Raw genomic sequence first — 13,159 nt, forward strand, 5'->3', positions numbered from 1 at the left:
TACTCTGCTGCGTTTCCATTGTTTTTCTATGTAAACACACGGACGTGTTTGACTCAAGTCTCTTGCAGCACCTTGCGCATAAAAAAGTTCAAAAGGTAAAAAAAGTAAAACTTAAAAAAAAAAAACGATTTATGGTTTTATGTAAACGTGCTTTTACCATTGTTTATGTGTCTTTTTGTAGCATCTCATGCATGACAGCATTTTAATAATATGGTAGTCAAGTTAAAATGAACTTAACTTCATCTTGAGAGAATTCGAAGTGAACATTTTTGGGCTTTACGAACTAGTTGCAAACCTTCGAATCAAACTATTTGGGCATCAAAGACATGTTCAAAACGTTTGATATTTCAACATGAAGTTCCTTCTGAACTTCCAAATATGTGCTTTGACCATTGTCTTAAGCACAACACAGCATTTTAAAAACATGTTGCTTAAGTTAAAATAAGTTCAACGTTTTAATATCGTGCCTTTCTTCAGATAAATCATTCAAAGTGAATATTTTGGCCATTATACAGACTAGTTGCAAACATTCTAATCAAACAATTTTGGCATCACAGTTATTTTCAAAACTTTCGATATGAACATTAAGTTCCTTAACTTTGGAATCAATTTGACCCATTTTTTTTTTTTACCAACGCATTTTGTGTGAATGGCCCCTAAGTCTAATTTATTCTGTAAAAATACTTTCTTAAAATTACAAACAAGCATATTTATTTTTAAAATATTAACAGAATTACCCATATGTAGAACTCGAAGAAAATAAATACAATTTTTCACCAACTAGAGTGTTTCAAAAAGACAAAGTGATACTACTGAAATACATAATTGAACATTTATTTCAACAAAGTATAGGCAACATGAGTCAAAAATAAATCAGTCACAATTTATAATTTTAAAACACGACAAAAAAATCCACTTGAAATCAACATAAACATTTATAATCACTTAATAATTGTTAAAACAGAGTATCAATATAAAACCATTTTAAAACAAAAAGTCTGCCCTTAAATTGGCCAACAATAAAATTGTGCAAAGTTTTCACTCCCAACAGAGAATGATGTATTAATAGACAGCGCGGTTTGCCTTGAGAACCTGTAGTGCATGTTAAAACCACATGCATACATTACAAATGACATCACCGACGCCTGCAGCATGTCACTAAACAAATCAATGCATCCTGCCTCTTTTTCTGTGAATCAACGTTATGCGCACGCCTAGAAGTGAACCACGCCAAAAGTAACATCTGCGTGATCTACAAGTAACCCGAGCAGCGTGAACTCGTCATCAGGCATTGTTTCCTTCAAAGGTGGGTCGCTGGTTTTGAAACACAACGATACTTGTGACTTAATGTATCATGACTATTATTCCATTAGAAGGTTTTAACTTGCACACCCAAAACTCACTTCTGGGTGGGGTTCATTTTTGATTGTGCCCATTCCTCTATGGCACAAAGTAGATGCTAAATTATTATGCAGAAGGTGGCACAAGCTCCGCCCCCACTCATGGGCCAACCTGCCAGAGCTGTTATTGATGACACCGAGATGAAAGCGACCTTGCAAAGCCTGATCCGGCAGAAAGCTAAGCACATCTAAATCCCACAGTGGACAGCCAATGCGTGCAAAATTCAGTACTGCTGATTCGACTTGAACTGCAGACATCAACCCACACACCTCTTTAAGCCACTCACTCAATTTCAACTAAGCTGTCAATCACAAACAACATTCTTCCCATGATGCAAAAATGAGGTAGAATAAGTCAGTAATTGCAGAAATGTGCAAAAGGACATACATTTATTTTAAGAACTGAGGCTTATAGCTATTGCATTAGAATTAATATATCTCACTACTATGACATAAAATATATTTAATCTTTCTATTTGAAGCTATACCTGAGCAATGGAATATAACTGTAAACACCCCTTCTAGCTTTATTAAAGCCCTACAGCCTGTACTTCCTCTGAGATTATGACAGACAGGAATCCAGATGCTCATTAATTGTGGACTCTGGGACTTTGATGTGGCACACGGGGCAGTGGACGGTGATCAGGATTGGAGGATCGTTTACTTGCTGATCCCCGACGAGCAGAACGGCGTCTTCCACCTCCTCTCTCTGCTGCACTGTGGACGTGGAAGACTTGGCGTTTGTCTGCTGGAAGTAATCAAAGATATGTTCAGATTTATGGTCGTCCCATGATCTCTTCTTGGCTCCTGAAGGCATCGTCCCTGATGTCCGGGGGCTGCCGATGCTTCTAGAGCTTGGAAAGTTGGATTCAGGCTTTTCGGAGCCTCCAAAGTGCTTGGAACTGGACCCTGAAGTAACTGAAGTATGTGAACTTTGGGGACCGCCAGTGTTTGAGAATCCTGAGCTTTTAGCATCTGATTCTAGTTTTTGGTTACTTCTGAAGAGCTTAGAAAAGTAACCCGGTGTTCCAGTTGCAGACTTTTGGGGGCTTCCTAAAGTTTTCGACTGTGAATCTTGGAATTTCGAAGTTTGAGCACTGCTGCTGAAATATTTGGAGAGATGCGACTCTGGCTTTGACACTGTGGCACTGGATGAGTTATTGATCAGGCTAGTTTGCCCATCTAAGGCACTAGATGAAGATGGTCCATTGCATTTAGCAGGGTTTGCTGTTGAGGCATGCGCAGCAGGCTTGGAGGAACCAGCAGCACTGACTGCTCTCTCTGGAGATTTGAGGACTATGGCCTGGAAGAGATCTCGTACCGACCTCTGCTTGCCTTTTAAGTCATTGACTTTGGAAATTCTCACAGGCGAGCCGTTGACGTTGACGAAGGCATTAGTGTTACTAACAGACTTTCTGCGGGGAACATTCGATGCACCTGAGATACCTCTTTTGAACGAGTTTGCCTCGCTGAGCTGCAGTCTTGGAAGGAGCGGTGAGTCAGGAGGAGAGGCGAGAGGTTCGGGTTGTGCTTTAGGAGGACTCTGACTCTGCTTGTTCGTGGAAGTCTGTGTGTTCCAACCAAGAGCAAACCCTCTCCCACTGAATGGAATAACATTTCTGATGTCTTGTGAGCCAGAGCCTGCAACACAATACATATAGTTCAGTCATTTAAAGCTAAAGTTTGGTTTTCTAGAAAAGCGTATAATGCGGGGCTATCAAAACATTGCTCTTTGTTTGTTTTGAGCAACTCCATATTGCAACACTGGCTCAACCAATGGAATTGGTTTGGGGTGGGATATGTTTGTTTGACCAATGGCAGAGATTTTGTGTTCATGTTTACATCTTTGTACAATCCGTAATTACTACTTGCCACTTGTACCAACTGACCTCCGCAACATTATATGGAAAAACTTGCAATGGCAGCGGCTCCAAAAGTAAAATGTAGTTAAGCGATAAACGATGGGACAATACAATACAGTTTAATGTAGCTAGTACAGAAATGCAAAATGAATAGTCTTATGTCCCATTTAACTTTTTGTTTTTATTCATAATGTTTGTTATTGTTGTATTGCAGCTTTGTCTGATTACTAAAATTGCACAGTTATTTATATTATGGCATTAACATTGCTGGCACAGAGCACCATACGGTAGGTGGTGCTATTGCATATCTTCTGAAAGTGTTTTCAATTTCTGGATCAAAGCACAGCTCCGAAGCAGATACAAGTGATCGCAATCAACCCAGGAAGTGGCATCCTCCTTATTTATAGTAGGGAAATAACCGGAAGAATAACAAAGTGCAATAAATGGTAAAACTGTTTGTGCTACAACCCAGTGTGTTTAGAATTAAGACAATACATTCAAATAATATGGTAAGAAACACATTAAATATACAAATGGCCATGGCCGCTCATATGGTGAAAAATTCTGGGGCCCATGAAAATTTTTGTGAAAATGATAAAAAATGCTGGCAGTGTTTGGCAACATTTTTAGAAATGTTTTGTGGGAAAAGAGATAATAATGTAGGATTATCGACTGGATCACCTGTTGTACTGCTTAGAGGCTTTGAATATTTGGAGGTGTCATCGGAAGGATTCTTGTCTTTCTTTTTATCACTTTTGCCTGTTTTCCCATAATTCTCTGGCTCTTTGATTTTGGTGTATGTTCCCCCGCAGGTCCTCTGGTGCTCAGCCCACCAGGGGTCTCTGGCCGAGGGAGGTCTGTTCATCGCACGCTTCACGTATCCAAAGAACGGCCTGCGATTCTGACAGGGTCCGTTACAGCGCCACCAGTGCTGCCTGTACACGTCCACCTCATCGTGAAAGGAGTGATATATCTGTGAAAAGACACAGATATTGGTGTCATTAATGGTTAAACTCTAACCACTTATTAAGTCATGACGTTTCCAGGTCCAAAAATCTACTCCGTTTCAACTGAGGAGACTATCTCAACAGCCGTTTATGAGCACTAACACATCTATAAGCTAAGCTTTTAAAAACTCATAGTCTACGCTACAGTCTTCAGGTTTACGGTGTCCCAGTCACCAACATTTTATCGATTAATAAAAGATGTCTCACTGTGGCCAACAGATTTCGGTATGGAAATAAAGGTTAGGACCATGATTTTTTGGTGGTGCTACAACATCTGTTAATATATATTGGCACCATTTGTTGTTTGCTTTTGGGATATGATAGAGCATTTGGACCCTGGAAACAGTGACGTCAAGCCGGTTATGGTTTAATACTGAATATCGGAATCGCATCTTACAGTGATGTTGGTGCCACCTGCTTGGTTGATTCTGTTCATGTGTTTGCAGAACTCTGGACCATGGCCATCTCGATCTCTGTTGTTTTGAGTCACAAATAGAAGAGCGTGGATCATCTCATGAAGAAGAGTCTGTGGAAAGAAACAGTAACATTAAAATCAAGCTGCAGCTGATCCAAGAAATACATTTAAGGCACATAATCTGATAGAAAAACACAATAAAAGTAAATGAGAATTTTCCTCACATAAAGCAGAAAGAAAAAGATGCTTAAGAAGTTATTGCATTTTAATGATAGATTACAAAATATTTAGAATAAGGTGTAGTCAGTGTTGAATTGTGACCAAAGCATGTATTAACCCTGTAAAGCCTGACATATGAAATAATATCCTGGAAAATAAATAGAACAGTTTATTGAAACGGTTGCATTGGTTTGATGTTTTGTATCATATTTGATACATCAGACTTTTATGGTCTATATAATATAATATAGTGAGAATATAGTGCTTATACTCTGAGAAAAACAAAACTGGGCGATAATATACAATTTAGTGCAAAAGTTATTTATATGGCCAAAAAGTAAAATGAAATAATATAATTTATTTGACATAAAATGCATATAGGCCTACTGTAAATATCATTTGTCACCGGATATCTCCCAATAAAATATCTTAGTAAGATTATAATTAAATTCTGTCGCTTTTATTGTGGGGGCAAAACATAATGCGAAGCAATACAAAGATGACAAAGATAATAGTTCCTCGTTTTAAAATAATTATCTATGAACACAAGTAAACCTATGTTCATCTTGAAATATCACAAGCAATATAAATTAATCTAATGTCTATTTCATAAAAATCATTTAATATCTATCGGAGGACATTTTTTTTAATTACACTAAAATGTTTATATGGCTAAGGAATTAAATGGAGATGTTTTGAATCTATTTTAACATTAAAAGTGAAAGTTTAACCAACCTGTACAAGATCTTTGCGGGGTCTGAGCTTCAGGAGTGGTTCACTGAGCCGAATTGAACACAAGCCTCCTCTTCCCTCATAAGAGCAAACCCCAGCACATCTGAAGGAGTCAAACATTACAGTGCAAGCACAATTATTAGGCAATATTCTGAACATTTTGTTTTCTTTTTTCATTTTACCAAACAACATCAGTCTTAATAAATACTATTAATTTTGTATTTAATCATTTATAATTGATATATAATTGTCAATGAAGGCTGGAAGTGAAAAACTCCTTATATTCAGGTGTGCAGAATTATTAGACAGGTTTTCTATTAAAGATAAAATGAGCCTTTAACTCAGACTAAAAGTCAAAAATGATTAAATGCGCATGAGAAGGATGCAATATTAGAATTTGCAAAGTTAAGACATGACCATTGGAACCAGAAAAGACACATGTTAAGTGCAAATGAGTTAAGAATTAGGTGTGGAACCGTTTAGTCAGTCATCTTTCTCTCTAAGCTCTTTGTCTCTCATACAGTCAGGCTCTGGTGAGCATCTTACAGGGTCATCCGTGGACTCCACTTGACCTCCACACCGCTGAGTTTCCCCCAGAAGAACCTGTCATTGAACTGCAGGAACATGGCTCTCACGTCCGGACTGGGGTCCAGCATCTCCCACGACTCATCCACGATGGACAGCGGTCTCTCTGCTCTGGGCTGGGCGTGAGAAACCACATCCATCTGAGCAGAGGAGTCCATCTTCCGCTTTTTACTGGACGGATAATCTTCATCAGTCCATGCAGCGGTCTCCTGATCAAACTGCTCCTGTAAACGGAGAGCGAGTAAGAAGTCTTCATCCTCCATCTTCAGTAACATCAGATCTAATCTCTCGCCCAATAGACCGAAGGGTTTTGTGTAAATTCTGCTCTAATCGCTGGTTTTCATGACTGTGGCGATAAAGTTTAACGTCTCGATTTTTTGAAAGAAAACTGTGGTTGTTTCCACCCAAATTGCTGGCCAATCGTGAAGTCACACGGAATCCGTCTAGTTGTCAAGTCTAATAGTTATAATGTTACGTTATATGCATGAACAGAGCAACATTAGAGACGTGTAACATCACAATATGCAAACAGATTAAAATAACGCATCAAAAATAACAACATGGAATAGTTTTCTTCTTCTTCTCATATTGTAGACGTAAAATATTGACCAATAAAAATAGTTGCACGGAGTTGCTAGATCCACACAGACAACAACAAATCGTAGAATGATGTGTTGTTTGTCAATTATTTAATTATTTATTCATTACTGGAATGAATATTGGATACTTTTGCAAATATTTCACTCTTAACACTTACTATAAGGTGGCACACTTAATTTGGTCTTTCTGTGTTTTAACTTTAAAGGCGATTTTCTCAATATTTAGATTTTTTTTATTTATTCAACTTTCAGATGATGTAAAAATCTCAGTTTAAAAAAAATGACCATTAGACCATTATTTTGTGGTCCATGGTCACAAATGTTAACCCGTGTGTTTTAATACTGTATAATTCTATACTTTATATATATATATATATATATATATATATATATATATATATATATATATATATATACACATTTATAAAATACAAATAAATATTAAATATATAAAATACATACATTTGACAGTTAATGACCCGATAATTTTGTAGTCAAGCCTTTTATTTATTTACTTATTTTGCATATTAACATGGACAGCAACACTAAAATACATGTGCCAGACACAAACAACAACGTCTTACTAGGTGTACATGTAATTATTATTAAATTATTCAAACATATTATTAATGAGTTAATCTTAGTATTCGCTGGTCACGTGATCTGACGTCACGCGGAGGCGTCGAGCGTTTCCTGTTGAGGAAGCTGCAATGACAGCCTGATTTTCACACAATTCTCCTCACGTTTGTGTTTCATTTTCGCCGTAACATCGAAAAAATGGCAGACACTGGAAATCGTTTGCGTAAGTTGCTGGAATCCCCTAATTTTGATCCTCAGTCGTACGTGAAGCAGCTCTCGCAGCAGTCTGACGGGGACCGGGATCTACAGGAACACCGGCACAAAATACAAACACTAGCCGACGAAACCGCGCAAAACCTGAAGAAAAATGTTTATAAGAACTACAGACAGTTTATTGAGACAGCCAAGGAGATTTCTTACTTGGAAAGTGAGATGTATCAGCTGAGTCACATTCTCACTGAGCAGAAGAGCATAATGGAGAGCATTACACAGTCTCTCCTGTCCACAGATAAAGATGAAGCAGCCAAAGAAATGCTCGCAGCCTTCCCAAAGGAAACCGAGGAGGTTAAACAAAGAACCCTAACCACACTGTTGGAAAAAGTCGAGGGATGCAAGAACATCATGGAAACCCCAGGCAGATATCTGGTCTATAATGGTGATCTTTTGGAGTATGACGCAGAAAACATGTCCCAGATCCAAAAGGTTCACGCGTTTCTGATGAACGATTGCCTGCTCATCGCAACCTGGCTGCCAAACAGACGCGGAGCCGTGAAATACCAATACAGTGCGTTGTATGATCTAGAAAGCTTTGCGGTTGTGAACGTAAAAGACAACCCTCCAATGAAAGACATGTTCAAAATCCTCATGTTCCCCGAGAGCCGCATCTTCAAAGCCGAGAACAGCAAGATCAAGAAAGAGTGGCTGGAGATTCTGGAGGAAACGAAGAAAAACAAAGTGGCGAAAGACAAAAACATAAAGGAGGAGGAGGTGCCAACGTCGCCAGTGCGACAGGAAGTCTCCACAAACCCATTCGATGAGGATGAGCCTCTGTATTCAGAGGAACTGGTGGATCTCAGTCCCGAATGGATCCAGGAGCTTCCAGAAGACCTTGACGTGTGCATCGCTCAGAGAGACTTTGAGGGTGCTGTTGATCTTCTGGATAAGCTAAACGAATATCTGAAGGAGCAACCGGTGAGCCCACGAGTGAAGGAGCTGAGGGGGAAGGTGGATGAGCGTGTTCGACAGCTGACGGAGGTCCTGGTGTTCGAACTCTCGCCTGATCGCTCGCTCCGTGGAGGACCTAAAGCCACACGGCGAGCCGTCTCTCAGCTCGTCCGCCTGGGACAGTCCACAAAGGCCTGTGAGCTGTTTTTGAAAAACAGAGCGGCGGCCGTCCAAACCGCCATCCGCCAGCTCCGCATCGAGGGCGCCACGCTGCTTTACATCCAAAAGCTCTGTAACATCTTCTTCACAAGCCTGCTTGAAACCGCCAGGGAGTTTGAGATGGATTTCGCAGGCAACACTGGCTGCTACTCCGCCTTTGTGGTCTGGTCTCGTTCGGTGATGAAGATGTTCGTAGATGCCTTCAGCAAGCAGGTGTTTGACAGCAAAGAAAGCTTGTCCACCGCTGCAGAGTGCGTGAAGTTCGCCAGCGAGCACTGCATGCAGCTGAGCGAGATTGGCTTGGATCTGACCTTCATTTTGCAGTCTTTACTCGTGAAAGACATCAGGGCGGCTCTCCAAAGCCAGAAGGACATCATCATAGAAGCAACGAAGCATCGTAACTCTGAGGAGATGTGGCGTAGGATGAACCTGATGACTCCTGAAGCTCTGGCCAAGCTCAAGGACGAAATGCGAAGCTGCGGGATCAGCAGTTTCGACCAGTACACGGGAGAAGACTGCTGGGTCAACCTGAGCTACACCATTGTGGCCTTCACCAAGCAGATGATGGCCTTCCTGGAGGAAGGGCTGAAGCTGTACTTCCCAGAGCTGCACATGGTGTTTCTGGAGAGCCTGCGGGAGATCATACTGGTGGCGGTGCAGCATGTGGACTACAGCCTGCGCTGCGAGCAGGAGGCCGAGAAAAAGGCCTTTATTCTGCAGAACGCATCGTTCCTGCATGAGACAGTGCTTCCTGTTGTGGAGAAGCGGTTTGAGGAGGGAGTTGGGAAACCAGCCAAACAGCTCCAGGATCTGAGGAAGAGCTCTCGGCCTGTCAGGGTCAACCCCGAGAGCACTATGTCCGTCGTCTAATAGAGATGAGTTCGGATGTGAATGAATGAGACGAACTAATTCAATACATTTCACTACATTGCACTCATGTGACTCACTTTTAGTGTTGCAATGCACTCCTAACCTCTCACACTCTTTAAAGGAATAGTTCACTGAAAAAAAATTGTCTTTTTTTTTTTTACTCACCTTTATGACAAACCTTTATGCTGTTGTACACAGAAAACAAAAGGAGAATTAAAAAAAAATTCTAACTGCAACTAATTGCATCCTTTAAATGTTTTCCACAGAATAAAACAAAATAGGTAATTGTGACTTTTCTTGGAAAAAGGAGGGCGAGATATACACAGAGCTGCGAGATATAAATGAATGTAAGTTGTAAAGTGAACAAAAAAAAGGAAAAAAGAGTCCTGTGACTAATTGTGATTTTTTTTTTTAAATCTCAGTTCTGACTTTTTTTTTTTCTCAATTGCAATTTATATCCCACAATTCTGGCTTTTCTTCTCAGAATAGTGAGTTTATATCTCATAATTGTGAATTTATTGCTCAAAATTAGAATATGTCAGAATTGCTTATAAACTTGTAATTCTCAATTCTGAGGAAAAATTTTGAGGAAAAAAATGCCTTTTGTTTTTTTTATTCTGTGGCAGAAACAGGCTTCTATATCAAACCAAATGGCAAACGTATAACACTTAAATTTAATAATATTAAGTGTATTAATTGTGCTTTGTAGAGAGATCAGCTGTTGGTTCTTTAATCATTTATAATGAACTGTATATTATTAAAGTAAATAGAAATTAATATTGTCCTATTAAAACATAAAGAATTACATTTTGTCATTTCAATCAAATAAAAAGACAGATGTAAAGATGAAAACACTTCTTTTATACTGCTTTCTTTTGAGTGTATTTTTGTACACAAACTAGTAAACACGTTTGGTTTAAAAAAGCAAGGTGCATTAAACTCACTTAACATGAATATGCTGTATTCGTTTGATCCTATGCTCCAGATGTCGAAGCTTTTAAATGTAGTGTCCCCTGGTGAACAGGGAATTGTTCAATAAAAATAAGGCTCCCAAAGTCTTGGCAATAACCTAGAGTTATTAAAAATATTCCTCTTTCGTCTGTTTCTCTTTGATACTGCTGTTTCTGCTCTCTGCCAGACTTCATATCCTTGATCAAATATTCGCAAGGTCTTATTGTATTGTGTTTTTGTTGTTTTAACGACACATACTACACAGACAACTTTGAATTTAAAAATGATAAGATGGGGGAAAAGGTTTAAGGTGTTGGCACTGTTTATGAGACTTAAATAAGCATATTAAATTACCTTCTAAATTAATTTGAAACAAATGCATTCAAGAATATCTAACTTCACTATTTGATGCAGTCTGGTTTGCACTGACACACACACACACACACACAATGTGGATGTGTTTTTCCAGTATTCTAGGTAAGCGTCACACTCTGGGTTATGACAGGAGTTCATTTTCTCTTGGCAGACCCCCCGCCTAATCTCACGGATCAGTCTCGCGCCTCTGAACAAAACGACAGGCATGTGAGAGAGTAAAAGCATGTGCCTTTGTGCCCCTGATTGTCAAATAAATATTTTAACCCTTCACTATTAGTTTAGATTGAACTGGACATTAATCAAAAATCTTTTGTGATTCACGTTTTCTGTCCTATTTCTCAATTTTCACATTGATTTTTCCTATACATACTATATATATATATGTGTGTGTGTATAAACCAAAAACTATAAAAATTATACTATTTGTGTGTACATGAAAATCTTATTTTAAACCATGTATTTCAAGAAAAAAACAGTATACATGCTTATATATAAATACACTTTATTAATTTTTATATGAGGATAATACTTTTCCCATTATTTTTTATATGAATGTAATATTTTGCCCATTACTCGTCAGTCATTAGATAGGTGGTATATGTGTGATGAAGTGCTCATTAATTCTGTGCTGTAATTAGACTGTGTGGGCAGGGTGGACTGTAAGCAGCTCGATGCATGCTGTGAAAAATTCCTTGCTCTAATTATTCACGGCCACTCACAGAAGTAGTCTACTGGTCAGCTCTCTCGGATGCCAGCACAATTACAAGGCCTGTTCTGCTTTGACGGGGTTGTTTACACACGGGCTTCTTTAAATTGCAAATTAGCCCCCCCCCCCCCCCCCCCCCCCCCCCCCTCCCAAAACCTATGACCCTTGAATACGGGATGATAATACAAATTCTTCTCGCCGCATTTAATTAGCGGAATTAGGGGAGTTGTAGTTTTTAAGTGGTCAGCAGAAGCGGTGGGTATCAGCATAGGGACTACAACGCCCACAACCGTTCTCTCACTGCGCATGCGCGGAGCGGGTAACGGGAGCTGTCCGCGTCTGTAGTGCTGCTCTGATTTCATTGAACGGGTGTGAGTGGGTTTATGGACGCGATGGAAGAAGAACTGAAATGCCCTGTTTGCGGTTCTCTCTTCAAGGAGCCGATTATTTTACCGTGCTCTCATAATGTCTGCCTGGCGTGTGCCCGGAATATCATCGTGCAGACCCCGGAGGGAGAGACCCCTCCGCAGAACCGATGCTCCGCGGACTATGACTATCTGGATATGGACAAGATGAGCATGTACAGCGAGACGGACAGCGGCTACGGCTCATACACGCCGTGCCTCAAGTCTCCCAACGGAGTGCGCGTGTTTCCGCCGGCTCTGGTGGTGCACCGCCACTGCTCCATCACCTGCCCGCTGTGCCACCGCAGCGTGTCCCTGGAGGAGCGCGGGCTCCGCGGCTTCCAGCGCAACCGGCTGCTGGAGGCGATCGTGTCCCGCTACCAGCAGAGCCGCGCCGCCTCCGTCAAATGCCAGCTGTGCGACCGCAACCCGGTGGACGCCACGGTGATGTGCGAGCAGTGCGATGTGTTCTACTGCGCTCCGTGCCAGCAGCGCTGCCACCCCTCCCGCGGACCGCTGGCCAAGCACCGGCTGCTGCCGCCGGCTCCAGCGCAGGCGGGGACCGCGCAGCCGGCCGGCGCCTCCGCGCGCAAACAGGCGACCTGCGTGGATCACGAAGCGGAGAACTACAGCATGTACTGCGCCAGCTGCAAGACCCCCGTGTGCTACCAGTGTCTGGAGGAGGGCAAACACGGCAAACACGACGTGAAGCCCCTGGCCGCCATGTGGAAACAACACAAGGTAATTAACACATTGTGGCACTGTGGCTGGACCATGTACTGTAGTACAGTGATGGTATCACATGGTACCTTCTGAAATCCATGGTACACCATGGTATGTTACTCCAAGGTAGTTTCAAGAATAACACGGTCCTACCAAGGTACTGGTCCTCATTAAATAAATAAGTGATTAAATAAATAAGTAAATAAAAACGAGTTGGTACTTGGTATGGTAGCATACCAAAAACGCTCCAAGAAGTAGCCTGCCATTCACTCTTAGAAGAAAGTGAGACCCTCTCTGTGAAATCCAGGCTAAAGTCTCAAAATCTAATTATGAGATAACAAGCATCAAA

General features: G+C 40.8%; 3 protein-coding genes across 3 annotated transcripts in view; 2 read left to right on the forward strand and 1 right to left on the reverse strand.

Annotated features, from left to right (window-relative positions):
- Positions 1–811: 811 nt before the first annotated feature.
- Positions 812–6,812, reverse strand: sprtn (SprT-like N-terminal domain). The gene is made up of 5 exons (XM_079376487.1): positions 6,182–6,812; positions 5,639–5,738; positions 4,667–4,795; positions 3,944–4,235; positions 812–3,041 (listed from the first exon to the last, which is right to left on the reverse strand). The coding sequence occupies exons 1-5, from the start codon at positions 6,493–6,495 to the stop codon at positions 1,963–1,965; spliced, it is 1,914 nt and encodes a 637-aa protein (XP_079232613.1). The 5' UTR covers positions 6,496–6,812; the 3' UTR covers positions 812–1,962.
- Positions 6,813–7,493: 681 nt separating this feature from the next.
- On the forward strand, positions 7,494–10,741 carry exoc8 (exocyst complex component 8). Its single transcript, XM_079375320.1, has one exon. The coding sequence runs from the start codon at positions 7,597–7,599 to the stop codon at positions 9,649–9,651; it is 2,055 nt and encodes a 684-aa protein (XP_079231446.1). The 5' UTR covers positions 7,494–7,596; the 3' UTR covers positions 9,652–10,741.
- A 1,325-nt stretch (positions 10,742–12,066) lies between these two features.
- trim67 (tripartite motif containing 67) overlaps positions 12,067–13,159 on the forward strand; it is a gene marked incomplete at its 5' end in the record, with an annotated part of 37,468 nt that continues 36,375 nt past the window's right edge. The window contains one exon of the mRNA XM_079375516.1: positions 12,067–12,828. Within this exon, the coding sequence (XP_079231642.1) occupies positions 12,067–12,828 (762 nt within the window). The remainder of the gene's footprint in view (positions 12,829–13,159) is intronic.

This window comes from Barbus barbus, assembly GCF_936440315.1.
Source record: "Barbus barbus genome assembly, chromosome: 24".
NCBI classification, from domain to species: Eukaryota; Metazoa; Chordata; class Actinopteri; order Cypriniformes; family Cyprinidae; genus Barbus; species Barbus barbus.

Coding starts and splice junctions, on each gene's coding strand:
- exoc8 (XM_079375320.1), top strand. CDS start 7,597: ATGGCAGACACTGGAAATCGTTTGCGTAAGTTGCTGGAATCCCCTAAT.
- sprtn (XM_079376487.1), bottom strand. CDS start 6,495: ATGTTACTGAAGATGGAGGATGAAGACTTCTTACTCGCTCTCCGTTTA. Junction 4,796..5,638: donor CCCGCAAAGATCTTGTACAG/GTTGGTTAAACT, acceptor TTCTTTCCACAG/ACTCTTCTTCATGAGATGAT. Junction 3,042..3,943: donor GCCTCTAAGCAGTACAACAG/GTGATCCAGTCG, acceptor ATTGTGTTGCAG/GCTCTGGCTCACAAGACATC.